We start from the raw sequence: 27,440 nt of genomic DNA, 5'->3' as shown, positions 1-27,440 counted from the left end.
CAAAGGCAGGGGGAGGCAAATCACAGCTCTGACCCCACAAGGCCAATGTCAGAATCCCCAGCAGTTGGTCAGGAATGCTGCAGCACACTCAACATGAGATCCTTCCCCTGTTGCTCATGTCAATGAGCTCCTTTTGACCTGGCAGCCTTTTTATGGGATCAAGGTAGCATTTGCTCTGGTTAATTCAGCTGTGCTGACACCAATGTAAGTAAGCTCATGCCAATAGGTAATGTGCACAGGGCCAGATCTGCCCATCTGAATGATGTGGCAGAGCATCTCTCCGATACCCATGAGCACAAAATCACAGCCAGCTTGAGAAGGTCAGCCAGGAAAGCACCTTGCTTGGAATGGAGCAGGGAGGGCATCCTCATGTGAATGCATGCCCACAGGTGAAACCCCACCTTGAATCTCTACTTACAAACCAGTGCCCAAACACTAGAGGATATGTTATCCACCACAGTGGCAGCAAGAAGAGGAAGCTCTCAGGTGTGTGTGACAGTGATGGTATATGGAGAAGATGGGGGACAGGGATGTTTGGAGCAGGGTATGATGGCTAAGTATGGAAGCACACCAAGGAAAATGCAAGTACAGGTTTTGTCTCCCTCCCACAGAATTGAAGAGGACATTCTCAGTCTTTTACAATTTGAATACAACAGAATAGAATAGAATAGAATAGACCAGACCAGGTTGGAAGAGACCTTTGAGATCATCAAGTCCATCCTATCACCCAACACCATCCAATCAACTAAACCATGGCACTGAGCACCCCATCAAGTCTCTTCCCAAACACCTCCAGGGATGGTGACTCCACCACCTCCCTGGGCAGCACATTCCAATGGCCAATCTCTCTTTCTATGAAGAACTTCTTCCTAACATCCAGCCTAAACCTCCCCTGGTGCAGCTTGAGACTGTGTCCTCTTGTTCAGGTGCTGGTTGCCTGGGAGGTAGAGATCAACCCCCACGTGGCTACAACCTCCCTTCAGGGAGTTGTGGAGAGCAATAAGGTCTCCCCTGAGCCTCCTCTTCTCCAGGCTAAGCAACCCCAGCTCCCTCAGCCTCTCCTCACAGGGCTTGTGCTCCAAACCCCTCACCAACTTTGTTGCCCTTAAATAAAAAAGCAGCCTGGAGTGCCAGCCTAGAAAACAATACTGTGCCAAGGAGGTGGTAGCAAATCTAAGTGGGGAAGCTGTCCCAGAGGACTCGGCAAGTGTGGGGACAGAGCTCCTCGGGGTCTCCTATCTGCTGAGGTACAAGACTACCAGGGGTATGAAATGGAAGAAGCAAACCCACCTGTGCTACTTGGAGAAAAAGGGCTCCAGGTGGGATGTTAACACAGGTCTGTGTGAAAGGACAGCCTTCATTTCCTGTGTTCAGTGTGCTGGAAGCCAGTATGAAAACACAGCAGCTCTGAGGCACAACAGCAGATCTTACCCTGCTGGTGGTGAAGGGAAAGGAGCAAGACCCTGAGCACCCAGGGGAGAGGTGACAGCTCTGCACCACAGTCGCAGCTGCTGATAAACAGCATCCTGTCTCTCTTCAGCACTTCTTGGACTCCTTCATCACTCAAGCAAGTGTATAACTGTTTGCCAGATGGAGCAGGCAGCTGAAGCCAGGAAGCAGTGCTGTTCTACAGAGCAAAACCACTCTGGGATCAAGCAAGCAGTAAACATAAGTTTCTAGACCTCGCTTCTGTAAGGAAGTTTGCAGCTCATTAGCTCTCCTTGTTTAACTTTACTGCTGGATGCTATCAGCAGCAGAAGTGTCAGGTTTGAAAATATGCACTTTGTGGCCCTTGAAGACACTTGTTTGAGCATCCACTCCTGAGTCTGGCCAGTACCCCACTGGCTGCTCACCACAGAAAGGCCATCTTTCACATCCATCCCCGAGAGGATTCCTCACACACAGGCATTACTAAGAGGTGAGACAGAAGAAACCTCACTGGTATACAAGGAAAAGCCTCTCCCTCTACTCCACAAGAGTCTGGGCAATTGTTAGAAGGTCCTTCCTCCCTTCCCAGTGTTAATCATGCCACTAAGCACTCTGCTTTTCCAACTGTCCTCTGTCTCACCCTCTCCTCATCATCCCAGCATGCCCAGCCTGCATAGTCACAACCATGACACTCTGTATGAAGATGATGATGTAGGACACAGCCTCAAGCTGCACCAGGGGAGGTTTAAGCTGGATGTCAGGAAGAAGTTCTTCATGGAAAGAGTGACTGGCCATTGGAATGTGCTGGCCAGGGAGGTGGTGGAGTCACCATCATTGGAGGTGTTTAGGAAGAGCCTGGATGGGGTGCTCGGTGCCATGGTTTAGTTGATTAGATGGTGTTGGGTGATAGGTTGGACTTGATGATTTCAAAGGTCTCTTCCAACCTGGTCTATTCCATTCCATTCCATTCCATTCCATTCCATTCCATTCCATTCCATTCCATTCCATTCCATTCCATTTGATGCAATGCAATTTGATTCTCTTGAACAATACCTAAGAGTAGTAATCTGTGAAAGGCTTGCAAGAGAAGCATGGAACAAGAAGTAACTGTTGAACTACTTCATGGAGATACCTACCTGTATGGTTCTGTGATCTTTAAACACTGGGTTATGGAAGTCTTACAGGGAAGCTAATGTGAGGCTGAGGAGGCTTGTTAATGAATTTGCTCACCCAACTACAATAAACATGTCAAAGTGTAAAACAAAATTCTGCCCCTATACTCAGCACTGGTTAGGCCACACCTTGAGTCCTGTGTCCAGTTCTGGGCCCCTCAGTTTAAGAAGGACATTGAGACACTTGAAGGTGTCCAGAGAAGGGCAACGAGGCTGGGGAGAGGCCTTGAGCACAGCCCTGTGAGGAGAGGCTGAGGGAGCTGGGGTTGCTTAGCCTGCAGAAGAGGAGGCTCAGAGGAGACCTTACTGCTCTCTACAACTACCTGAAGGGAGGTTGTAGCCACGTGGGGGTTGATCTCTACCTCCCAGGCAACCAGCACCTGAACAAGAGGACACAGTCTCAAGCTGTGCCAAGGGAAGTTCAGGCTGGAGGTGAGGAGAAAGTTCTTCCCAGAAAGAGTAATTTACCATTGGGATGTGCTGCCCAGGGAGGTGGTGGAGTCCCCATCCCTGGAGGTGTCCAAGAGGGGATTGGATGTGGCATTTAAGACATGGTTTAGTTAGTCATGAGGTATTGGGTGATAGGTTGGACTTGATGATCTCTGAGGTCTTTTCCAGCCTTCTTGATTCTATGATTCTATGCCTGGCTGCTCACTGAGTCTTCAGAGGGAAGGATGAGCAGGATACTGAGCAGTGTCTCTGTGGCAGCCAGGGGTGGGTTTGGACAAAGAGGTAAGGGTCCTCTGCTGTTCACTCATTAGGTTTCTCTGGCCAGTGCTAATCCAGTGCAGCCAGGCTGCCATCAGTGGTTTCTCATGGACAGCAGGAGAGTGGCAAAGTGCTCTGCACCCACCCAGGAGCAGAGTGTCAGGGAAAGAACAGCTCTGGCTCACCCTGCTTCTCACAGCAAGGTACAGGAACAAGACTTCCCTAGCAGCTCCAAGGCCATCTTGAGGAGCCTCCACCCTCCTCCATGACAGTTTCAACTTGACAGCTTCTAATAAACCAAACTTTAGGAAGCAGCCCCTGGAGAGCCCCTGGAAGCTAATTAATGCTCTAATGAAGAGCCTTGTTTGCTCAGTGGCTCCCAGGTCAATCAATCTGCCACAGCCCAGCTTGCAAAAAAAGCAGCAAGGAGCCCAGCACCCAGGGTGTCTGCTCAGTTACCACCCTCTGCCACCCCTCCCCATCCCTCCTCCCACACTCATTACTGTCAAAAACCCAGCAGCAAGAGGGCAGATTTATAGATGTAACTGCAGCATCTCCCTGTGTGCCCACTCCAGGGTTAGTCATGAAGGATCTGGCCAAAGGAATGATGCCAAGATGGAGGGATGGGGAGAGCGCAGAGCCATGGGGTGACCTGCAGGTTGGGATGGGCAGGTCTGTGCTTGAGTATGAAAGGGGTGAGGAAGGTGTTCTGCAGGGGATTGTCACAACCTCCTGTTTGTGTGAAAGCTCTACCTTTTTATTCTGCTGTTGCCAGAAAGACTTCCCAGCAGCCAGGCCCAAGGCCCTCCCAAAGCTCTGCCAAATCACCCTCTCCCTTGTGCTGCAGGGAAAAGGTAAGTGTGGTAATGTGTACAAAGATAATGGCAATGTAATACACCAGCACAAATCTGCTCAAGCCTCCTTGCCAAAATAGTCCTATCCAGATGTCCTAGCCTGCCCAGATCTCAGCAGAGACCTCATCATTCACAATGCCATCAGAGACTGACTGCTGCCCTTGTCTGAGTCCTGCAGACTGCATAGACATGTGCTGTTCCCAGACAGCACCTCCCATCTCAGATGCTCCCTCCCTGAAAACTTGGCAGAGAGAAGCAAGATCCAAGCAAGAGTCAGGAACAGAGGCAGCCTGGCAGCTCTCAGTTCTCCCCCTGCATCTATCTACCACCTTCCTCCCTCAGGCAGGTCCCCAAGCCTGGCACCTGTCCCCTTCCATGCTGTGTAAGGAAGCGGACAGACCATAGCGAGTGGCTAATGTTCAGTGGGCAACCTCACATCAAGAGCTCAGCCCAAATCTAAATGCTTCCAGTGTCACCTGGATTCAAAAGGAACCACCTGCATCTCTGCCTCAATGAGATTAGCAAGTGCCAAGGAGTCACCACACTTGTCCCCTCCAAAGACAGGACATACCTGTCCTGCCTGACCGCCTGCAGATCAGCCTGGTAAAGCTTGCATGGAGGGTACTCTTCTCCACTGGAAAGGGTCAAGTGTGCAAAGAGCAAGGCAACATCTCTGAGGAGAAGGGAGGGGTGAATCCTAGGGGGAAAAGGGTGGTGAGCCTTTGGGGCAAGCCCCAGCTTTCAGGGATGAAAGAACCAGGATTTAAGAGTGGGGCCAGAAACCACAGCAGACGGGAAGCAGCAAACCCGAGGATGTGGGTGGGAAGAAATCTTCACCACTGCACTTGGGGATTGCTCTAAGGTCAACCCATGCTCCTCTTCATGGCCTCCTGCCAGCTTTGACTTCAGGAAAGCAGCTGGTGTGAACTGAGCCATAATTTGATTGCTGTTGTTCCTCTGCTGCAACATGAGCTCACCAAGAAAGAAACAACAGGCAGCTTGAGGGATGGAAGTAAAAAGGAGAGCACTGTGCTGTAAGGACACGAAACAGCCACAGGCAGTCTAGCCAATCTGGTCCGAAGTCCTGCCCAACAGACCCCATACCAGCCTGGATTTCTGCCTCAGCCTACTGAATTTAAAACCCAGCACTCACCCTGCAGCAGTGCAGGTCTCTCTCCCTGCAAAGCACACACAAGCTACTAGGGCTGCATGTCTCTACCTGTGCACAACCCTCCCTCTACTTCGCGACCCAAGATGTGCAGACTTGCACAACGTGCAGGATCAGGTCAGGAAAGGCAGCTTCAGATCCTACTGCTGCTGAGTTTTCACACACCATCAAATGATAAACACCATGCCCTCCTAATACTTGAATTCTCCATAAGCTCTCATGTGGGCTCTTCCTCACACTCCCAGTCCTTACAAAAGGCTTCATGCAACAAGGGGCCAGGAATGTGTGGTGGTTTCAGGCTCTGCCTTTAAAATTCAGTCACAGGTTTCAAGCTGAAAAGTAGAAAAATAGAAACAAATCACTCTTGGGTGTGAAAAGGGAAACAAAAGATGATTCTAAACAAAGTCATTGGAAAAATATCTGGAATAGGAGGAGCTGTACCATAACAGTTCTGCCCTTTTCTCTTCACTTCTGATCTCTGGATGTTTTGCTTTGCTCAGGAGAGATAATCTGTGTGCTCTGGCTGGCCTTGGCTATGTCTAACTTCTCTGCTCTTCTCTCTTGTCCCTTTTGTACAGAGTGGTACAGGGAGAGGCAGAGAGGGAGAAGCTGGTAGCTTCCCCTGGTCCTTGGCCAGAGGGGTCCTTGTGCTGTTCATTAATTATAAATACCTGTATAATATTGTAACTCCTGTATGTTTTGTACATATCCATTGCCTTCCATTGTAGAGTGTAGATTTTGCTTGTAAATACAGCTCCATTGGCTTCTAACTGAGCTGGTCTGGCAAAGGTAATGCTGGGGGGAAACTTCAATCCACCACAGAATGTCAAATCTGCCTCCAGATGCCACACAGGACATCTGCCTCCAGACCTTGTATTCAGGGCTGAGTTAACACTGCCATTGCCTGCCCTGTTCATTCCCTCTTTCAGGAGCTATGTGTTTCATTTCTCAAATACTGCTCATTTCTTCCAAGGAGTACAAAAGGACTGGCATGCTTCAAGCTGCTTATCATTACCTGTTGGCCATGAGATAGCTGTAGGTGAAATTACTTTTCAGGCACATTAATGCACAGAATTAAAACCCAGTGCTGCAACCTCTGCAGCTACTGCTGAGCAAGGATGACAATTACAAACACTCCCCACTGCAAGGGAGCCAAGAAGGGACAGCCTGAGCACTGAAGCAGCAAACTGACACACTAGGAGAAGCTCCAGCACCCTGTCCCTTGAGGATGTGGGATTTCACAAAGCAGAGAGATTAATGAAGCAATCAGGCAGCCACTATTTTACCTCTCTCACCTGAACATACTTTAAAGGCTGACATACATTGATTGCAACGTCTGCACCTGGAACCTGTCAAATAGAAAGGTCACTCTGACAAATAGGGAGCAGGGGTTTAAGAGGAAACCAGAATCCCAACATTAACTTACAATTTGGAAACATGCTGGCTCAGTTGGCCAAAAGACCTCCAAACAACTCTTCTCTACAGAGACCCTCAGTGGACTGGAACTGGAGATCATTTGCCCCAAACCCATTGGCACAGGGGTCAAGGCAGGAAGCCATGGCTGGTGGCAAAGGAGAGTGAAAGCCAGAACTAAGGCACTAAATAGCATCCTGAATTTATAGTGCATTAAGGTGCCTATAAAGACAGAATTAGACTGAGAGCACTCCCAGGTGTTCAATCCTTTAGGGTCCCTGAATGACCACTTTTGAAGATACCCTGAATATGAATCTGAAAACTGGCACCTGCTTCACAGTCTCAGGATGTGCCAGGGGAGGTTTAGGCTGGATGTTAGGAAGAAATTCTTCCCAGCAAGAGAGATTGGCCATTGGAATGTGCTGCCCAGGGAGGTGGTGGAGTCACCATCACTGGAGGTGTTTAGGAAGAGCCTGGATGAGGCACTTGGTGCCATGGTTGAGTTGATCAGATGGTGTTGGGTGATAGGTCGGACTCGATGATCTCAAAGGTCTTTTCCAACCTGGTCAATCCAATCCAATCCAATCCAATCCAATCCTATTCTATTCTATTCTATTCTATTCTATTCTACTCTATTCTATCAGCAGAGATATGACTGGGAGGGGAGAGGGCTCTAGGATGTTCATTCAGAGGTGTGTGCAGATGAGACCTCCCACCTTATCCTGGATCCTCTCTGGAGATGATCCAGCCAAAGACTCAACAATGACATAGAACCATAGAATTATTGAGGCTGGAAACACCTCTAAGATCACCATGTCCAACCATCAACCCACCACCACCATGACCATGTCCCAAAGTGTCACAACCCTCTGCAGCCTGCAGTACTAGAGAGAATCACAGCACTTCCCAGCACAACAGCTGGAACAACTGTTAAGGCACCACTTGAAGGTTACTACTCCAATAAAGAAGAACTGCCTTCCAGAGCACAGTTGAAATGTCCTTTAAATGACCCTCAGCTGTGACAGAGAGGCTCCCTTATGGAAGCTGCTATCAAGGGCTTCTTTTTCTCCCTCTGTCCTGAATACATAGGCATGCACAGAGATGTGCCATGAAGCAGCATGTTACTCCAGGGACCACACATACTCAGCCAGTGCTGTTTCCAGGGAAATAGGCTAAAATGATGAACATCTCCAACCTGACCTTGTGAGCAATAAAACATCTATGGCAAGGCAGGATAATCAAGATAAATGGGGGAAAATTAACCTGGAGATGAGGACAAGGAAGCAGAGAGGGAAGAAAGATGACAAAGCCTCGTGAGATGCCTGAAGGTTACAACATCCCCTGACTTTTCTAAAGACATGCTAAGGGTTGGGGAAGGTGGAGGAGAGTATGAGAAGGACCACTGAGGGGAAAAACACAAAGCCCAAGCCAGAAGACAAGCCTGGGCAAGAGTCCCTTCTGCACAGAAACACAGAGACGACTACCATGCTGCAAGGACCTGAGCTGAGATTCTTGAAGGTGCTAAAAGGCTCAGTCAGAACAGCCTTAAGGCCAAGACAGCAATAAACAGCCCAGCAATGACCCAGAGCTGTCCCAACCACATATTTTTGCACCCTTTATGGACAATGGAAGGCATCACCAAAATACTAGAGACAAAGCCTACAGAAGGTGCCTAACTCTCTCACTGGCTGCACAGGGAATATAAACATCTTGTAGGTTTCCTGACTCTCCCTGCCCAGCCAGGTATCTGTTGCTTAGCTGTTGCACACTCTTGTGTAGACAGCCTTGGTGACTTCCAGATGAAAAGGTCTTGGTTTCTGGTGGGCATGGAAGTCATGCTCTTTGATCACTAGCTGCTTTTGAAGATGCCTCCAGCAGAGCAAGAGAGGTAGCCAGTTACTAAGCAGGACCTCCAGCACCTCACCTGTGGTGCATGTGCAGGCTTTGATGGGAGTGTGTCTTTCTTCTTTGATCCTGTTTGCCCTGTCCCTCTCCTCTCATCCCCAGGTCAGTCTGCTCTGATGAATGGAGGTGGAAACCTGAAAGTCACCTCTGTCTCACAGGACACACACAACCCCATTCAACACTACAAGCTTGGGGAAGTGTGGCTGGAAAGCTGCCCTGTGGAAAAGAACCTAAGTGTGCTGTTGAATAGCTGGCTAAACAGGAACTAGCAGCATGCCCAGGTAGCCAAAAAGACCAATGGCATCATGACCTCTATCAGAAATAATGTGGCCAGAGAGACTAGGGAAGTGATTGTCCAGCTGTGCTCACCCCTGGTGAGGCCACACCTTGAATACTGTGTTCAGTTTTTGGCCCTCCACTACAGGAAGGTCATAGAGGTGCTGGAGCGTGTCCAAAGAAGGGCAGCAAAGCTGGTGAAGGGTCTAGAGAACAAGTTTCATGAAGAGCAGCTGAGGGAACTGGGGTTGTTTAGCCTGGACATAAGGAGGCTGAGGGGAAACTGTATCCTCTCTACAATTACTTCAAAGGAGGTTAAAGCAAGTCTGTTCTCCCAAGTAACAAGTGGTAAGACAAAAGGAAATGGCATCAAGTTGCACCAGGGGAGGTTTAGATTGGGTATTAGGCAAAAACTTCTTCACAGAAAGAGCTGGAACAGGTTGCCCAGGGGTGTGGAGTCACCGTCTCTGGAAGTGAAATGTGCTGACTTGGTGCTCAGCGACAAGGTTTAGCGGTGACCTAGCAGTGCTGCATTAACAGTTGGATTTTATGATCTTAAAGGTCTCTTCCAACCAAAACCATTCTATGACTCTAAGAACAGCTCAGAGACTGGATTGAGCTTCAGTGGCTTCACTTGCCAGAAGAAAACACCATGAACAACACGAGGAGCAAGGAGAAGACCCAGTTGCCCAGAGGCTGGATAACGGAGCTCCATGAGATACATGGCCAAAGAGATGAGCAGTTCCCCCTCAGCCATGCACGTGTGTGAGATGTCAGCTGCAGCTACCAGAGTAGTCCTTACTCCAGAGAGACCACTGCAGCCCCAGGGTCTTGCCACACCCCCGTAACACACACACCCAGCCCCTCCCCTGCACTCACCTGGCCGCAGGACCCTGATTTCCAGAAGGTTGGAGGTCCTGTCTGCCAGCCGCGTCCAGCTGCTGTTGTAGTTCTTCCTCCAGAGCTCAGCCACGCACTGGTACTTGCCGGCCTCCGTGTCACTGGCCCTGCTGATGCTCAGGCGCACGTTGTTGCTGGACTCAGCCTTCTCGATGGCGGTGCGGGTCCGGAAGCCCACGTACCTGTCGCCCCACTGCACCCCGCCGTCGCGCGTGAAGGTGACCAGGTCGTGGAACTCCGTGCTGCCCGCTGGCTGGAAACGCCACGTCACCGACACCGGCACCCATGACGGGTAGTGGGGCTTGATGATGCACTGGAGGTCGAAAGACTCATTGTAGGTCACCCCAGGGGTGCGGGAGATAGCTGTGACAGCAAAGCCGGCCTCTGTGGAAAGAGAGGAAAGGACTTTGAGAGACATCTGCCTAAGCAGGCCCTGCTGTTAGCATGCACAGGCTGGGGTGTGGGCACTCAGGTGTGGGCTAGAGTGATCAGCCACTCATGCTGTGTGGGCTCCTCTGTTGCAATTTCAAAGTGCCATGAAATGCAACACCAAAAATGCACTTCAGCACCTGTGTGGTAGTGACTGCCTGCATGGTGACAGCTGCCTGCAGCGGCAGCACGACCACACTCCATTCCTGCCCAGAGGACTGAGGTCCCCTGGGACTCAAAGAGCAAGCAGCCAGTTCCCGCAGGACGCCAAAGTCCCATTCAAAAATGCAGCCGCGTAACGGCAAGGGGGCGGCACCAGGCAGAGCAGACACTCAGCACCACCTTGACTGCTCACAAGACTCCACAATTCAGATCCACCTCTCTGGCAGGGGGTTCCCACCCTGTCCCCAGGTCTGTGGCTGGCTGTGGCAGGTGGAGGCAAAATGGGGAAGGCAAAAAGCAGCAGCCGTCATTCGTACATCGGAGAGTGGCAGTGCTCACAGAAACCCAGGAGAGAGGCAGCTGAAAGTGAAGCTGGTTGCTCCTCTCCTTTGCACAGCATGGCTTTTGTTCTCTTCCACATCACAGCTTCAGGGCAGTTTCATGCAGTTATCCTCGCACATCCACCACTCTGCAAGCCAGTCAATACATTTTGACTTGTTTACCCTCAGCACTTTGTTTAGGGGAGTTTAAAACCAGCAGTCCTTTTAGTAATTTGAAGATAACTTGTTCCCAGTTGAGTGGCTTACATGTTGGGTCAGACTACTTCCATTGATCATTTGTTCTAAGCTGCAGAGAGAAATATTTTCTTCTCTTCCAATCACTTTAGTGCTGTCAGCAGATTTAGCAGGGACCTGGTTTTCGACCAGCAACATGCCCAAGAAGCACTCCCTTCCCACTCTCTTCCCAAGAGGCTGCATGGGGTATCCCATGCTGGCTGGCAGCTTTCCTCCCTTCCCCTGCAGTGCTGACCATCCCAGCACCCTGCACAGCTGCCTCTGCTGGAGGAGAAGACTCCAGCCAGTGCCCAGTAGAAATAGGAACATCTCCTGGATCAGCACAGAGCTCCAGTTTGCCACTGGCTCGAAATTACAGTTAGAGAGATGAGCTGGGAGCTCATCACAACCCACAAAGCTGCTGCCACAGGCCAGACTGGCCACAGCATGGATATTGATGTATCCAAATGCTTCCAGCTTCTGCAGCTCCATGGTGTTGCTGAGCCAGAGCACCAGGACATCTAATCTCTGAGAAAACAGATCAATCCTTGGAATTAAAGCCTCTTCCAACATGTTCAGTGATTACCCAGGAAAGGAGAGCAAGACACAGGCTTCTCTTTCCTGCAGGACTGCTGCATCTCATTCCCACATAAGCCCTGACCATCAGACCCCAAAGCAGTCCTTCTGCCCCAGCAACTGTGTTACTGGGCCCAGCTCTGAGTACTGCAGAGCCAATGACAGCCCTAGAAAACCCACCTAATTTAACCTCCACTTTGCCTGGGCAAGGAAGCTTTTGAAGTGCCTTCCTTCGAGTGCTGTGCAGGTGTGTCTCTTAGGACCTCAACTCAACCAACACACTCATGGTACTTAGGTTAACACACAAAGGCCCTCCTTCCTTCAGGACTTGGTACAAAAGAGGAGAAGCCATGCATAACAGAGGGCAGATTTTTTTCTGCAAGGCCTCCCTGCAAGAGCACAGCAGTCTCCCCCTACCCTGCCTGCCCCCTCCTTCCCTAGCCAGCCAGGGACTGACGTCCCTGCTGGGCACTTGAGTTCCTCCGAAGTTCAGGGACAGCTGGTCTCATCTGACAGCACATCTCCCTTCTGGCTATTGCTTCTGAAACGCCTTCCAGATAGATTTATGGCTCTGAACGTCATCTGCGCTGGATCAGCTAACGAGTTCCTTACACCCCGGCAAACTGGAAAATAATTAGACCTTCACTTGAAATGTGAGTGTCATTACATTTATTGCCTTTTGTAAAAAAAATGATGAGCTATTTCTGTGGCCATAAACCTCTCCTTCTCTTTCTTAGGACCTTCCATTTGGGTTTCTCAGGACACCTCTAAAGCGCTACGCTGAACGAAAAGATTCAGCGGCAATGAAATAATAGTCAGTATTTTCTCCAATAAATTTTCATGAGCTACTTCAGCTTTGGTTATAGGAAGAGGGCCTAGCAATTTCTTAGGACTTGACAGAATGTGCTCAGCAGCCAGTGATTACTCTGGGACAAGGACATCTTCTGGAAGTGCTGGGCAATTCCAAGCATTTTAGATTTTAACAGGAGTAAAAGCGACGAGGCACCGGGATTTAAAGTGAATCTCCACACTCCTACAAGCAGCAAGGAAACAGACTTACAGCAGGCCACAGTCTGCTGACCTCATGAAGACAGTCTTGAAACTAGATGAGAATCTGTGCTCAGCTCTTTACACATTCATGTCCCTACCTATTTCTGGAAGCTACATAGCAAAAATTCCTAGCTCCAGGCAGAGCAGCATCTGAAAGAAAGTCGGAAGTGAAAGGGAGGAAAGGAGGAAAAAAAGCAAGCTTTAAATCAGAACACAAACCAACTCAGAAATCTGGTCTCTCATATATCGTACCAAAGCTTAAGACTGACACTGTAGAGAACCACAAAAAAAAACCCACAAAAAACCAGACCCCCAAAATTCTCCATTCAATCTTTCAAGAGAGCTCCTCCAATTTTTAATAGCATTGGGATTCTGCAGATTAGTAACCTCAGAGGAACAGTCACCCTTCTCCTGCAGAGCACTTTGGGAACTTCTTCAGGCCTTAATATAGCAAGGCCTGAATGGGACCAAAGTAAGTCACAATCCATGGAAAAATCCTAATGCTCTACCTGCACTCTCTTAGACTGATGCAGTTTCATGGGTTTGAAAGGGAGATGCCCTCTGGAAGAGCAGAGCACCAAATGCAATGATCCCAGATCTTAGTTCAGCTTGGTCATGTTGTAGTTCTGGGCCAACAGCTCAGTGCCTCCTTGCAGAGGCTTCTGACGTTGTCAGAGATTTCACCATTTCTGGTAGCCAGGCCAATAATGTTTTGCTCTCCTGGTCTGGCAAGTAGAGGTAAGGCTCACCCAAGGCAGGCAAGGAGGCTTCAATGCCCCCAGACTGCCAACGGAGCACCACTACTGCCCATAAGGTGGCTCCAAGCCTGTACAGACATGACATGAGACTGCTAGCCTTTCTTCTTGGAAGGATGCTGGATGCAGTGCCCCTCTCTTTAGCTCTGCTTTGCTCCTGCCATTCTTTAGACTTTGACCTCACATGCAATGGGGCATGCAGGTGTTTTGCACCAACCTACCACGAGCACGAGCAGGCTGCCAGGTAGCTCCATTTTGCTGGCAAGCAAAGGCAGGAGGGCCAAGAGCAGCCTCATGGTGATTTCCTTGGGCAGGGCAGGCACGCGGGGAGCACAGGCTCACGGCCCCCTGTACCTTGAGTACTCACCCAGAGCAGTGATGGACACTATGGTGCCCGTGTGGCGCTCCCCAACCATCTGCCACTCCCCATCCAGTGTCCGCGTCCACTCGACCACCCGGCACTCGTAGTGGCCCTCATCCGCCTTGACGCTGTTGAAGATCTCCAGGGTGAAGGAGCCAGGGCGGACCTGCTCTACCTGGATGCCCCCATAGCTGCTGCGCTCGGCGTACGAGGGACCCGGCTGCAGCGTGCCCTCCCGATCCAGACGCACAATTTCACTGCGCCGGTTCAGCTTGTCCAGCAGCTGCCAGGTGACGGAGAAGCGGCTCTGGGGCCCGAAGGCCGAGCGCACGCTGCAGCCAAAGCGCAGGCTCTCACCCTCCAAGACACTGCTGGCGTTGTTGATAATCTCCAAGGAGAAGCTGGTCTCTACGGAGAGAAACGCATACACACAGGGGAGATGACACACACTCGCCACTTCTCAGTCTGCAAGAAGGACGCTGCTGGCCAGAGAGGCTTTCTACCAGGTGCAGGAAACTGCCCCCACAGTTGGGTCCAGGAATGTCTTAATCTCCAGCATGACCATATTCAAAACCAGCCTGTGGGCAGTGAGCTGCTCCTGGTGACTCGCACACTCAAAGCACGTGGAGGCCAAACACGGGAGAATTCTCTCTGCCTACAGCTCATGAGACACTGCCACATCTGTATTGTATGGTTTAGTTGATTGGGTAGTGTTGGATGATAGGTTGGACACGATGATCTCGAAGGTCTCTTCCAACCTGGTTAATTCTATTCTATTCTAATCCATTCTATTCTATTCTGTCTTCTGGCTGCAGGTCCAGATGGGAGCTCAGCAAAACTTGAGGGAATTTGTGTTGCCACAGTGTACACCACGTGCTATGGCTCTGCTGGAAAAAAAAAGCTTCCTGATCCCTGGGCTTTTCAATTCATGTCATCCTGATCACTGCCTTGCCATGTCCGTTCCTACAGCCATTTCTGGGAGAAGCCTTCCCAAACTCCAATCACTGCTGACACTATAGGTAGCTAGCTATGTGGGGTGACCTCAAAAAACTCCTGGTATCCTGAGCTTCCCAGAGATGTAAGGCTCTGCAGCTGTTTTTTTCAGAGAGCACTGGTTACTCCTGCTGTCTTCCATCAGATTTATGGACACAGCACCCTTGAAAAACCATCACATTCGTTCCTAGAGCTGATGAGTCATCCGAGTGGCAAGAACAAAGATCTGCCCAAAAGGTGGCTGTGTTTAGAAATACTGCATTTCAGACCTCTGCCCACTGCAAGATTTCTAGACCAAGTAAACTTCAAAACCAAACAAATGAGACCAAATATTGGTAGGAGAGAAAAGAAATAGAATGCCTCTTGCAGAAATAAGGAGGGGGGGAAAAAAAAGCTTAGAAGGAAGAGCTGCATTTGCCTACAAATCTAAGAGATAGGAGCCAAACATCACACAAAATCCTCTCGCAGTCACCCTCTTCTTGGTCAAAATGCACTGCCAGGGTAGCCTGGGCATGTGTATGGTTCATCATGCCACAGCTACCTGAGTTTCAGACAGCAAACCCAGGAATGAGTCAGTGGACCCTCTCCTCTCCCCATTATTTCTGTATTTTTCACGTTTGTCTGTCAAACATAAAAGGCATTCAGGAAAGCCACCGGCAGGATTGCTTTCACCAGGGCTGGCCGACACACAGTGACCACAACAGAGATCCACTCTAAGGAGCAAAGGGGGGCTCAAGGAGCACATGAACCTTGATGTCTTCCAGTACAGCTGTCTGGCAAGACAGCTGAGCAACAACCACTGAAGAGCCTGCAGCAACTTAGCAGCTCTTTGAATAACACCAAGGCCAAGCTGTCTCTCCATTATGCCTGAAGCATACTTGAGAGCACCCAGCTCCCTGCAGAGCAAGGTGAGGAGAACGGTGTGAGGAGCAAATCAGATGCTGTCACGAGCACCTTCAGCTCAGGACAAAACTGTCATACCAAAGTGGGGACATGTTTCCCCACCTACAAACCTGACACACATCCCTCCTTTTCTATAATCCCCTTCCCAGAAAAAAAACCAAACAAACTTGCCAGTGGGGATTTCAAGCCTCCACTGCATGCAAACTGTTATCTGCCCTCTTCCCCACCGCTGAAGTCCAGGCACATCACAGCCTCACCAGCTAGCTGCCCAGTGGAGCAACGGCCCCAGGAGGGGATGGGCAGGTCTCTACTTACTAAGTGGCAGGACAGTGATGGGGATGTTCTTTGGCCGCTTGCTCTCCTTGTCGATGAAGTCTCCTGTCACGGTCTTCTCTCGCTCGGTCACCCGGCAGTTGTACTTGCCACTGTCCTCAAGGCGCAGGCGGTAGATCTTCAGCACAAAAATGTTGTCGCTCTCTTTGGCTACCTTGAGCTGGCCCAGAGCCTCACGTTGGGCAAACTCGTTGTTTAGCACTGGCACAGCATTGGGTCCCAGGCTGGCGATGAGTGAGCTGTTGAAGGCCCAGGAGATAGAGAAGTAGCGGTCAGGGACGTTCTGTGCCTCCAGGATGCACCGGAACTCCACTGGCTCACCCACAATATACGTCCGCTTCTCTGTCTCCAGCCGGACGCTGAACTCCTTATCTGAGAAGAGACAGACCAACTCATGTCAGCACGGCAAAGCCCATCAGGAGAGCCTGCACACCTCCTGTGAGGGATTTAGTTGTACTTTATTTTCTGCTGTGTCACTCTCAGTTCCTCACTTAGCAAAACTCACATCGCTTGTGGTAGTACCAAGTGCTTAAGACGTACGTTTCAGCCCGTGTCAGCCCCAGATCGCTGAACAAATCAGGCCTGCCACCTGAGCCCCCTTGCTACCCCAGTGTCTCCTGCTTGCACTTTGCTGACCTTTTCCTTGCCTGCAGGCAGCCCCTGGGCCCTCTTTCGCCTTGCTTCACCCTGTCAGCATCCTCCCAAGTAGGGCACATACCACAGCAGCGACCCAAGCCTCAGCCACCTAACCCTGGTTTTGCCACCTCCACCCCCTGCCCAGCTCAGCATAAAAAGGCAGAGGAGACACTGACCTGTGGCTTGCACGTTGACGATGGCACCCTGGGAACGCTTGCGGGTCATGGCGTACCAAGATTTGTCTGGGTCCTGGATCCACTCTGCTGCCTCGCAGTAAAACTCGCCCTGATCCGAGGGGTGGAGGTTGTAGATGGTGAGCTTTGAGGTGGTATCCCCAACTTTGTCCAAGCGAACATCCCCCGTGGCTTGCCGCTGGGCATAGGCACTGCCGGCTCGCAGGACGAAGTCGCGGCTGAGGGAGATGACCTCCACGGGCGCCTCGCTGCCTCGCTGCCGGTACCAAGCAATGGAGACATGGCTGTGCTGGGCTGTGCTCTTAGACACCTCGCACTTCAGCTCCAGGGAGTCGTGTTCCACTTTGTTCAGTGTCTGCGGGACCGCTGTCACGCGCAGCGAGTCAGGGATCACTGCAGCAAAGGGGGACAGAGAAACACAACTTGAGAGCTAGCAATGCCAAAACGCTGAGTCTACAGCCCAGATGCATTAAAGCAGAGCTGGGGGAGAGGTTCCTTTTTACACCTGCACACTTTACAATTGTTAAGCATTAGCAATGCTGTGTTAGCTCACATCTAGCCATCTAAAAGAGGAGAATCGTCCCCAAAGCCCTTGGCTGGGAAAGATGACAATTCCTGCTCAATGGCCCCAGCAACTGCCAGGGCAGAGCAGCGTAGATTAATACACCTGTTTCCCATCAGCGTGTTGTGTCATGGGCAGCCTCCCTTTCATCATGTGCCCCCACAACACGCTTCACAAATCATCTCCTGTCCACATCCTTCAGCCACTCCTTAGCCCTGCACCGGAGTCGGAGTGGCTGGAGAACTCCCAAACAGAGAGGGACCTGGGGGTGCTGATTGACACCCGCCTAAACATGAGCCAGCAGTGTGCCCAGCTGGCCGGGAGAGCCAACGGCATCCTCGCCTGCATTAGGAATAGTGTGGCCAGCAGGAGCAGGGAGGTCATTGTGCCCTGTGCTCTGCATTGGTTAGGCCACACCTTGAGTCCTGTGTCCAGTTCTGGGCCACTCAGTTTAGGAAGGACATCGAGACACTTGAAGGTGTCCAGAGAAGGGCAACAAGGCTGGGGAGAGGCCTTGAGCACAGCCCTGTGAGGAGAGGCTGAGGGAGCTGCAGTTGTTTAGCCTGGAGAAGAGGAGGCTCAGGGGTGACCTCATTGCCCTCTACAACTACCTGAAAGGAGGTTGTAGCCAGGAAGGGGTTGGTCTCTTCTCTCTAGCAACCAACACCAGAACAAGGGGACACAGTCTCAAGCTGCACCAGGGGAAGTTTAGGCTGGAGGTGAGGAGAAAGCTCTCCACAGAGAGAGTCATTCATCATTGGAATGTGCTGCCCAGGGAGGTGGTGGAGTCCCCATCCCTGGAGGTGTTCAAGAGGGGATTGGACGTGGCACTTGGTGCCATGGTCTAGTCATGAGGTCTGTGGTGACAGGTTGGACTTGATGATCTTTGAGGTCTCTTCCAACCTCAGTGATACTGTGATACCCTGGTCTTCACCCTTGCCTCATCAGCCTCTGTAGGCCCAAGCTACACCTGTTTAGTTCCTTTCATCTTCTCTCATTAAAAAAAAGCAGGAGATGCAATTCCCTTCTCCTTTGTTTATATCCTTAAAGGCTCCCCTCAGGCCAAACAAAGAGGTTTCTGGACTGGGAAAAAAGTGACTTCCTGAGGACAGAAACAAACTGCAGCATGCCCAGCCTGGAGCCTGCTCCTGGGACACAGCCACAGCAAGGCACTTGGTAATAAAACTGCTGGCTACTTTTCCAGCTGAGGAACTGGAGGAAAGGAAGTACTGCTACTACAATGATGTGTGTGTGTAAATCTGCAGCCTCTCCTCCCCAGCCTTGCATGATTTTAATCAAGAGGCTCTACCACCAGAAGACAGAATTCACTGTATCCAGCTGTGGGGTCCCCAGTACAAGAAAGACATGGACCTAATACAGCAGGTCCAGAGGAGGGCCCCAAAGAGGATCAGTAGGTTGGAACACCTCAGCTGTGCAGAAAGGCTGAGACTGTTAGGGTTGTTGAGCCTGGAGAAGGCTCCAGTGTGACCTTACTGCAGTCTTTCAATATCTAACAAGGACTTGTAAGAAAGACAGAGAAAGAGATTTTTGCCATGGCCTGTAGTGAAAAGTCAAGGGGTAATAGTTTTAAGCCAAAAGAGAGGAGGTTCAGGTTGTATGTAAGGAAGAAATCACCTACAGTGAGGGTGGTGAGATACTGGAACAAGTTGTCCAGAGAAGTTGTGGCTGTCCCATCACTGGAAGTGTTCAAGGTCAGGTTAGATGGGGCTCTGAGCAACCCGATTTAAGAAGAGATATCCCTGACAATGGTAGGGAGATTGGACTAGATGATCTTTAAAGGTCCCTTTCAATCCATACCATTCTGTGATTCTGTAAGAAACATCATGTGTAAAGAAAAATGCAAACCCTCTCCTCAGCTCTGCAGTCAAGGCAGCACCAGCAAGCCTGTTAATGTTTCACTGCATGCTGGTGAAATACAATTAACATATCTCAGTTCAGTTTCATTGACAGCAATGGAAGGTTTGATGAAATTAGCTGAGCTGCAGAAAGCTGCATCTGTTTCATTCAGGCACAGCTACAGACAGCAATGAACTGCCATAGAGATAACTGCTGGCATTATTTCTGGCAGAAAAGTCAAAGCAAGAAAGAGGAAAGAAAAAAGCCCATGAGATGGAGTAACCGAGAGGGAAATCTTCCTGCGTGCAGCCCAGCCCAGAGCATTCACCTTTACCACACATTCACTACCCAGGGAATTTACTGCCCCCGACAGGGAAAGTACCTGCTATGGCCATTTACATCACAAGTCACTGCCCTCTTCCCTGCAGCCACCTCCTCTCCTCTCTTCCCCTCATCTTCCTCACCAGGGCTCCCATCTCCTGTTCACCAGCAATAATGTCTGGCAGATCGTGGCCAGGAGCTGGCCTCCCTCTGCCTTTCCCCTTCCCCCTGACTCCCAAATGAGTGGTGACAGCGGCAACTACCTTTGCTGGTTCATGTCGCCTCCACAATGAGATTTAAATCTCTCGTTTCTAACTCTTCTGAATAATTTCCAGAGCCACACAGCTCCATTCTCTTTGCCCTCCAGCCATGGGTTCTTACAACTTTTCTTATGTCATTTAAATAAATTAAACCTGATCATCATCTTGCCGGAGTTACTTTCCTGCTGAGCTGCTTCAAAGGCAAAGCTCCCTGCTACACCAGTCTCCACACGACAGCTCAAGGGGTGAAGAAAGCATGCCCAATCTCCTGTCCCCATTCTGAGAGCCCTGGGTACCCCATTGGATGCCTTTGTGCCCCTCCAGCCCTGCTCAGCAGCACGGCTCCCTCCTGAGCCTCCTGCACTGTTAAAGCAGTGCCCTGCTTACCCTTGGAGCCTGCCTGGCTCTGCAGGGTGAGTACATGGCAGGCACTTGCCTTGCCAGATGTGCCCGCTCCCTGGGAGTAATGCCAGGAAGCCTGTCTGAAGGCTGGTCCTCAAGCAAGTGCTTGCCATGCTGTTCCCTGAGCAGGTTAGAGGCTGGCACAGGCACCATTTCTCCACCTGGAACCATGACTTTGTATTTCCAGGTCATAACCTGTCTGGTTTGCATCTTCTACCCCACCTAGGCAAGCTATTGCAAAATGCATTCCTGGAGAAAAATCAGGAGGCAGCAGTGTGCTGTTGGCTATGGTAACAGCTGATACATTATGCTGCACTCCTCCTGCTCCTTTGGTTAAAGAAGCCAACCAAGACCCTCTTGGTGAAAGGAATTGTAAAGACATTTTGGGTTGCGCGCAGCCAAGGTCATTGAGATGCGTTCAGTCAGTGTCACCTTCCTAACCAGGAGGACTAGAGATGCTCGCTAAATGAAAGTCCAGTTCCTGAAGGATCAAATGTTGGGAGGACAAGCAAAAGATCTGAGCTGGCAGGGCCAGAAGGAAGTCTGTGTGCTTCACACCACCACTCATGCTTGGCCAGCGATGCACAAAGAACTGTTTCAGCTACACTGGGGTACCGGTTTTGAGGAGGAGGGAACAGGGTAGGAGAAAGATGAAAACACCGTTCCCAAGAGGCAGCCAAATGTGGCACCAGATCACAGCTCATTTCAGAAGCCCAATGTGTATTTTGTTCTGAGTGCTGCAGAACACTGGGGACTCCCACAGCAGGTCTGCAGGTCTGCTGTGCCTCAGGCAAGGCACAGACCCTCGTGGCCTGCACTGGCAGGAGGGCAATGGGCATGACTTAACCCATCAGCCCAGAGCAGATCGGACCTGGAAGTCATGGAAGCACAAGTAAGCAGGGAATGGTGTGAACGTGCTCTCCAGGGCACAGGCAGGTGTGTTATCAGAAGAGAATCCAGTTACCCTGTTCAGGCTTCAAAGACATCATTTTGCACCAGTAGCTCTGCATGGTGTTCATCCAGGAGCCCTGTCTCTGCTGCCAGGCATTACACTGCTGAGCTGCCCACATTCATTCTGCAGCCACCTGCTGTGGGAAGCACAATAGCTCTAAGGGCACTCTGCATGCTGTGCTCCACTTGAAAGCAAGGGTAAGGTTAGTTGAGAGTCCTCACTGTGTAAAGGGGAGCAGGGCTACACCTGCATCAAAACCAAGGAGGATGCTGCACAACACATCCTCCTGCCCAGCCTTTTTCACCCAGCTCCTGCCTGTTTCTCCCCTCTTTTATATGTGGCAGCCAGGCAGCCATAGGGCCCAGTCTTGCTTCCTCCTTGTGTCCCAACACAAGTCCACCTGTCATGACTCCCCCAATGTGTCAGCAGAGCTCCCCTCTCACTAGCACTAAGGTTAGGCTTGGTGGTGAGTGGCTGGACAAAAAGATGAGTGGCTGAAAACACTTACTGGGAGCCAGCCTACTGCACCACTGCCATGCCTGAGCCAGTCTGCTGAGCCCAACCACAACCAACAGCATTGAACTTGTACTTGCACTGGAAAAAACAGCAAGAAAGGATGTACTTCTTATTAGTCTCCAAGACACAGGTTACTGCAGAGGGCACTGGGACAAGTACTCGGTGGTGAGCGGGCTGCTAAGCACAGGGTGCTCACAATCCCCATCGAGTTTTGAAAGCTCCCGAAGTATTAAATGTAAATATTGCCACTAGAGGGTGTCAGGGACCCAGCCAGGGAGAGTCCCAGGGCCCTGCTGCCCGGACCAGGAAGAGGGAGAAGCCTGCAAATACAGCTCCAGTCAAACCCACCTCAAATAAAGTGCAACAGACAAGAACTCAGTCTGCTAATTTAGGCTATCTTTAGGACAAAGAACGGGCGTACACTCTCCCAGAAAGCAAATGGAGAGCAGAGACTGGAGTTCCTGGGTCTAGAAATGGTGCACACCTCAACACTGAGGCTTTCCACTGAGCCTCAGGACCAGCTCCACCTCCAGCAGCTCCTGGCACCGTGCTGAACTCTGCTCCTCCCCAAGCACCTCCATTTTCCCCAGGCTGGCTCTGGCTCATCCTTGCGTACCCGAAATCCCAACAACCTCCAAGGGGGTAGGCTATCAAAGCTTTTAATCTGCCATTCACAAACCAGTGAGCTACCAACCCTTCATCTGCTCCCAGGCAAAGCATCAAATCTGCTTGAGATGCTGCTTTCTTGTTAACCAATACAGGAGGTGTATCAGGCTGGGAGCCAGAGGCTCCTTAGCTCAGGCTTGTAAAACAGAGCTGTGAAAATCACTTAGCAGCACAGTATCCTTACACCGGAGGCTCTTCAGGAATAAAACAACTTATGCAGGCTACTCAGCACAGCAGGACCATCTCAGAGCCACTATAGAGCAGACAAAACTCACCAACCTCTTCTTCCCTTGGATTTCATTACAGCTTTTAGTCACTGATACATTTTAGAGGCACCCTATGGTGCTACTCTCTGTTCCCAACTGCCCACTTCATACCACCTGGACAGAGCTAAGCTTGTCAAGTGTGAACTATTCAGGAAGAACAAATACATGTACTCCCAACTCCTAGGGATCTGCTTCTGGCTGAGAAATACCACTCTGGATTTTGCAGGAAATTAGTGCTAGAGTTATGTTTCCATCTGCTTCATGAGATGCTGTTGACCAGCAGGGATCCCACCCCAGCACCATGGACCATGAACGTGTCCAGAGAAGGGCAACAAGGCTGGAGAGAGGCCTTGAGCACAAGCCCTATGAGGAGAGGCTGAGGGAGCTGGGGTTGTTTAGCCTGGAGAAGAGAAGGCTCAGGGGTGACCTCATTGCCCTCTACAACTACCTGAAAGGTGGTTGTAGACAGGAGGGGGTTGGTGTCTTCTCCCAGGCAACCAGCACCAGAACAAGGGGACACAGTCTCAAGCTGTGCCAGGGGAGGTTTAGACTCGAGGTGAGGAAGAAGTTCTTCACTGAGCGAGTCATTCGTCATTGGAATGTGCTGCCCAGGGAGGTGGTGGAGTCGCCGTCCCTGGAGGTGTTCAAGGGGAGATTGGACGTGGCACTTGGTGCCATGATCTAGTCGTGAGGTCTGTTGGAACAGGTTGGACTTGATGATCCTTGGGGTCTCTTCCAACCTTAATTACTGTGATACTGTGACCCCTTCCAGACCCCTAGCTGTGCATGCAAGACAGGAAGAAAGCCCTCGGAAGGAACCACAACTCCACTGCCACCAAGTCCAGAGGTGAGCACCAGCAAACACCAAGCAGCACCTCGAACAGAAACACGGGTGGGAGAGCAAGGCATGGATACACAGTGTTTTATTACCACCCTCTGCAGTTTGGTAACCCTCCTGTGGCCACTTGTGACATCCCAGGGAAGGAGGCAGGGTCTGCCAGCACAGCCCCCCTGGTGCCACAGAAACAGCTGGAAGAGACCTGTCCTCTCCTGGCCACTGCGATCTCTCAAGGAACCGCTGCGATCTCTCAAGGAACCACACTCCTTACATCCCTCCCCCACACTGCTATTGATTTCCATTCCTTACAGGACTCAAATGTGTGTGCATGTGTGTGGCAGGAGGAAGGAGGTGGTGATAAGGCAGGAAAGATATCTAGATTAGCAATGTAATCCTCTCAAGCCCTCATGCCTACTAATTAGCTGTCCATGCCGATCTATACCTGCTTGCAGCACACCAGACACCGCTCTTCCCTCGTCAATCACAAGCTTGTGTAATGCCTTCAGCATGGAGGGAAACACATGCTGTGTTATGCTGCACTACTGATGAAGACCATCAAATGTCACCTTTGCAGGTGGACAAAACTGCTGCTAGCAGTGTCCTTTGCTTGCCTTGCTTTTTAAATCCCTACCAGACATGTGCAGGTGGCCCGAGGCAAGCAGATGAAAGAAAGATTTTGTCCTGTGGTTGCTACTTCTAAGCCTCCTCCGCTGCCTAACCTCTGGCTTGAGACCAGAATTCGAAGAGGCAAACCTACCACCCCAAGATATACTTTTGCTGTGACTGAGGGCGTGGGATCTCTGTGCCAAACTTTCCATCTTCTCTTCCTCACACAGAGCAACAGGTTCCTGGTACCAGGGGGAAAATGTAAAGCAAGTGCTAATAAACTGGTTTGGCTGGGGATTACTTTCCTTCAGTAAAGCCCCACCTACACAAGGACAGATAAAGACAGGTTTAAACAAAAAGAGGCTAAAAGACCCACTAATTAAGTAAATTAAAAAAACCAAATCAAAACACTTTTCTGAACTGCTCAGCAAATTCCCTTCGAGCTCCTGAAGAGGTGAGCAGAACTTGCACTGTGGCCAAAAGAAAGGCAGTCAGAACATACTTTAAATCCTTGGTGCAAATTGTTAAAGCCTCATTTTAAAGGAGAAGTTGAGCTGTGAAGTCTCTCTCAGCTGCTGCACTGAAGCTGCAACTCCAGCACTGCAGCCATCTGTGTTAAAAGCAGTAAAATAAAACACCATGTTCCCAGTCTGCATGCTTGCAACATTTCCTCTGAGTAACACCACGGATATTCTTCTCACTGAAATAGGGGGAATGCCTACCCCTCCCCAGTGAGAATTAGAGAATCCTGAAGATCATCCATGTGCAAGTGAAAATGCTCATAAAAACCTGAGTGTTGGGTAGGGAAATTGGAATGGGCCATTGGAATGGGCTGCCCAGGGAGGTGGTGGAGTCACCGTCCCTGGAGGGGTGCAAGAGGGGACTGGACGTGGCACTTGGTGCCATGGTCTAGTCATGAGGTCTGTGGTGACAGGTTGGACTCGATGATTTTTGAGGTCTCTTCCAACCTTGGTGATACTGTGATACTGTAAAAAGGGCAGTTTGTTACTGACTCAGCTGCTGGCAGAAGGCAAGATGGGAGCTGAAGAGTTAAGTAAGACTGCATGGCAGTTGTTTCACAGCAGCAGTAATAAATCCTCAGCTTACAATGGTATCCTTGTATGTACATTAACGACGGCCTGGAACGATTATGCCGATAGAAATGCATCTCCAAAATCAAATGGGCAAGGGAAAGGGCACAGGAAAAACCAAAGCAACCAACATAGAAGAAAGTGAAAAAGAGAATCAGACAGAAGATGCAAAATTGGAAATTAGTTCAGCTTTTTGACTCGGGGCCTGAACTTTTCTTTGCTTGCAGTGGGCACCATGCATTGTGCACCCGGCCTGCCTGGCAAGCACATTGGAGGCTGCCACCCTGCTCCCTCCCAGGCAATGGCAGAGGATCCCATTGCACAACCTGCTCCTGCTCCACGATGTGCCTTGTGAGAGGAGCCTCCTGGCCAAAGCTGTGCACCCAAGCCATGTCAGACCCCCTAGCTGGACGGCGCAGTTGCAAGCCAGTGTGTCCACCTGCCAAGCACCAGGTGATGCTCTCCCACAGCTTCCCAGGCCTGACACAAACCCGCAGGGGCTGGCAGCAGGAGCCTTGTGGCCTCACCAGCAATCCCTTCCACGTGCCCCCAGGGAAGGCGTGCAAAGGGAACAGACATGCTCAGCCCCAGCTCTAGCTTGTCCTTGACGAGCCCAGGAGGGCCACAGCTTTTCCCAGCTGCTGCTGAGTGCCTCATCTCCAGGAGAAAGGACACTCACCCTTTCCCTGCAGGCTTTACTCTGAGGCTCCAGCCTTGCCAGCACGATGTTGTTTAAAGCAGTTCTCCAAGCTTCCTCTTGTTGACAAGCGGCACATGCTTCTCCCAATCTGCTGGTTCCCTTCCCTTGACTGCTTTGGATGCATTGTGGTGGTGCCAGCAGCACATTCACACTCACTGATCCCTGTTCAGTTGTGCCTCATCACCCCTCTTCCCTCAGCTAAAGCCACTTTGGAGAGTAGGGTAAGGCAAGCTTCTACCTAACAAGCTGCTTCCCCTCTTTCCACCAACCTGATCCCAAAGCACTCTAAGAAGCATCTGGCTATTAGGACAGCTAATTCAAGTAGAAAACTTCAAGTTACCTCATTAAAAGAAATAAAAAGGAGGAGAAACCAGAAAGGGGGTGGTAAAAGGACAAGGCAGCAGCCAGCAGTGAGAGTCATCATTTGTTCATTAAGCAAACATTAGCTGGAGGATCAGTGGAGCGAGCACTGACAATATGAGTCCCGGGGGACAGTGATGATGGGGATGCAGAAGTGCCCAAACAGTCTGTTGAGCTGGGTGCATGGCAGGGGCAGAGAGCACAGGCCTGGGGTCTGACTCCATCTCCCAGCTGCAGCAGGGAGGTAAACCTTTAATCCCTCACACATGCACCCTTTTTTGGCAATGATGCTCTGCGAGGCAGATGCTCTGTGTGAGGAGGAGCAGCATGCAAACCAGCCTGCATCTGAAACAAAAAGAAAGGCACAAGGCACTGGAAAAGCTGACATCCAAAAGGACAGGCGTTTTCCCTTCCCTGTGCCCCAGCTGCATTGCTCAGTGACATCTGGCTAGATTGTCAGGCCAACACCCCACTTAACCCTCTCTGAAACAGAGCCTGGGGAAGACATCCAGGTTGGGCAGCATGGGGTTGCAGACCACCACACACCACACTGACCGCTCATCTGCAGAGGCAATAACCTCCAGCAGCAAGCCAAGGTGAGTGAGCTCACAAATCCCTTCTTCTCCATCTCTCTTCCTCTACTACAATCTCACCTTTGTAAGGGTTTAACCCTCCTGCTGATCCTAAGCATCACCAGCGAGCTACTGCAGCTTAAGACTAGCCTAAGCCACTACAAACGCGAGGGCAGAGCACATCAGCAGGCACCTCTTCCACTGAGGGTTAAGCTGATGTGTTTTACTTAACAGCACTTGTGAGCTAAGAGCAGGGTCACGGGAATTTGCTGTGGCTTAAATGGGCAGAGGGCAACCTGCTAAGCCACAGCCTCCTGGAGCCTGCAGGACAGCCAGGGAAAGCCAACGAAGGGGAAAAACCAACACAGTAAACACAGAGTCGAGGAGCTGACGCAGCCTGGGCTCTTCTGAAGCTGTAGATGCAGCACTGCCTTTATATTTTACACCTCCAAAGATGAAGTTAAGAAATGATATAGATAGGAAGCTTAGAAAATTCTCTTTTATGTTATGTTTTTGAAAGCCTTACTTCATGAAGCCTAGCACACTTAGGCAGAGAGCCAGGCAATACAAAGGCACGTAGTGTCATATCACAGAACTACTGAGGTTGGAAGAGACCTTTTAGATCACCAAGTCCAACCCACCCACATAGGGCTCATAATCCAACCACTACTGCTAAGCCAGTATCGCTAAACCACATCCCT

At 50.6% G+C, this 27,440-nt stretch overlaps 1 protein-coding gene across 1 annotated transcript in view; it reads right to left on the bottom strand.

Moving 5' to 3' along the window:
• Window positions 1-27,440, bottom strand: part of IGSF3 (immunoglobulin superfamily member 3) — a 131,361-nt gene that overhangs the window by 27,419 nt on the left and 76,502 nt on the right. Inside the window, exons 3-6 of the mRNA XM_054165888.1 lie at window positions 16,753-17,163; window positions 15,923-16,312; window positions 13,718-14,119; window positions 9,804-10,208 (exon numbers count right to left, since the gene is read on the bottom strand). Coding sequence (XP_054021863.1) covers window positions 9,804-10,208; window positions 13,718-14,119; window positions 15,923-16,312; window positions 16,753-17,163 — 1,608 coding nt within the window. The remainder of the gene's footprint in view (window positions 1-9,803; window positions 10,209-13,717; window positions 14,120-15,922; window positions 16,313-16,752; window positions 17,164-27,440) is intronic.

Source organism: Dryobates pubescens, chromosome 12 (genome assembly GCF_014839835.1).
Source record: "Dryobates pubescens isolate bDryPub1 chromosome 12, bDryPub1.pri, whole genome shotgun sequence".
Lineage (NCBI taxonomy): Eukaryota > Metazoa > Chordata > Aves > Piciformes > Picidae > Dryobates > Dryobates pubescens.
This window is presented reverse-complemented; position numbering and strand designations above follow the sequence as displayed.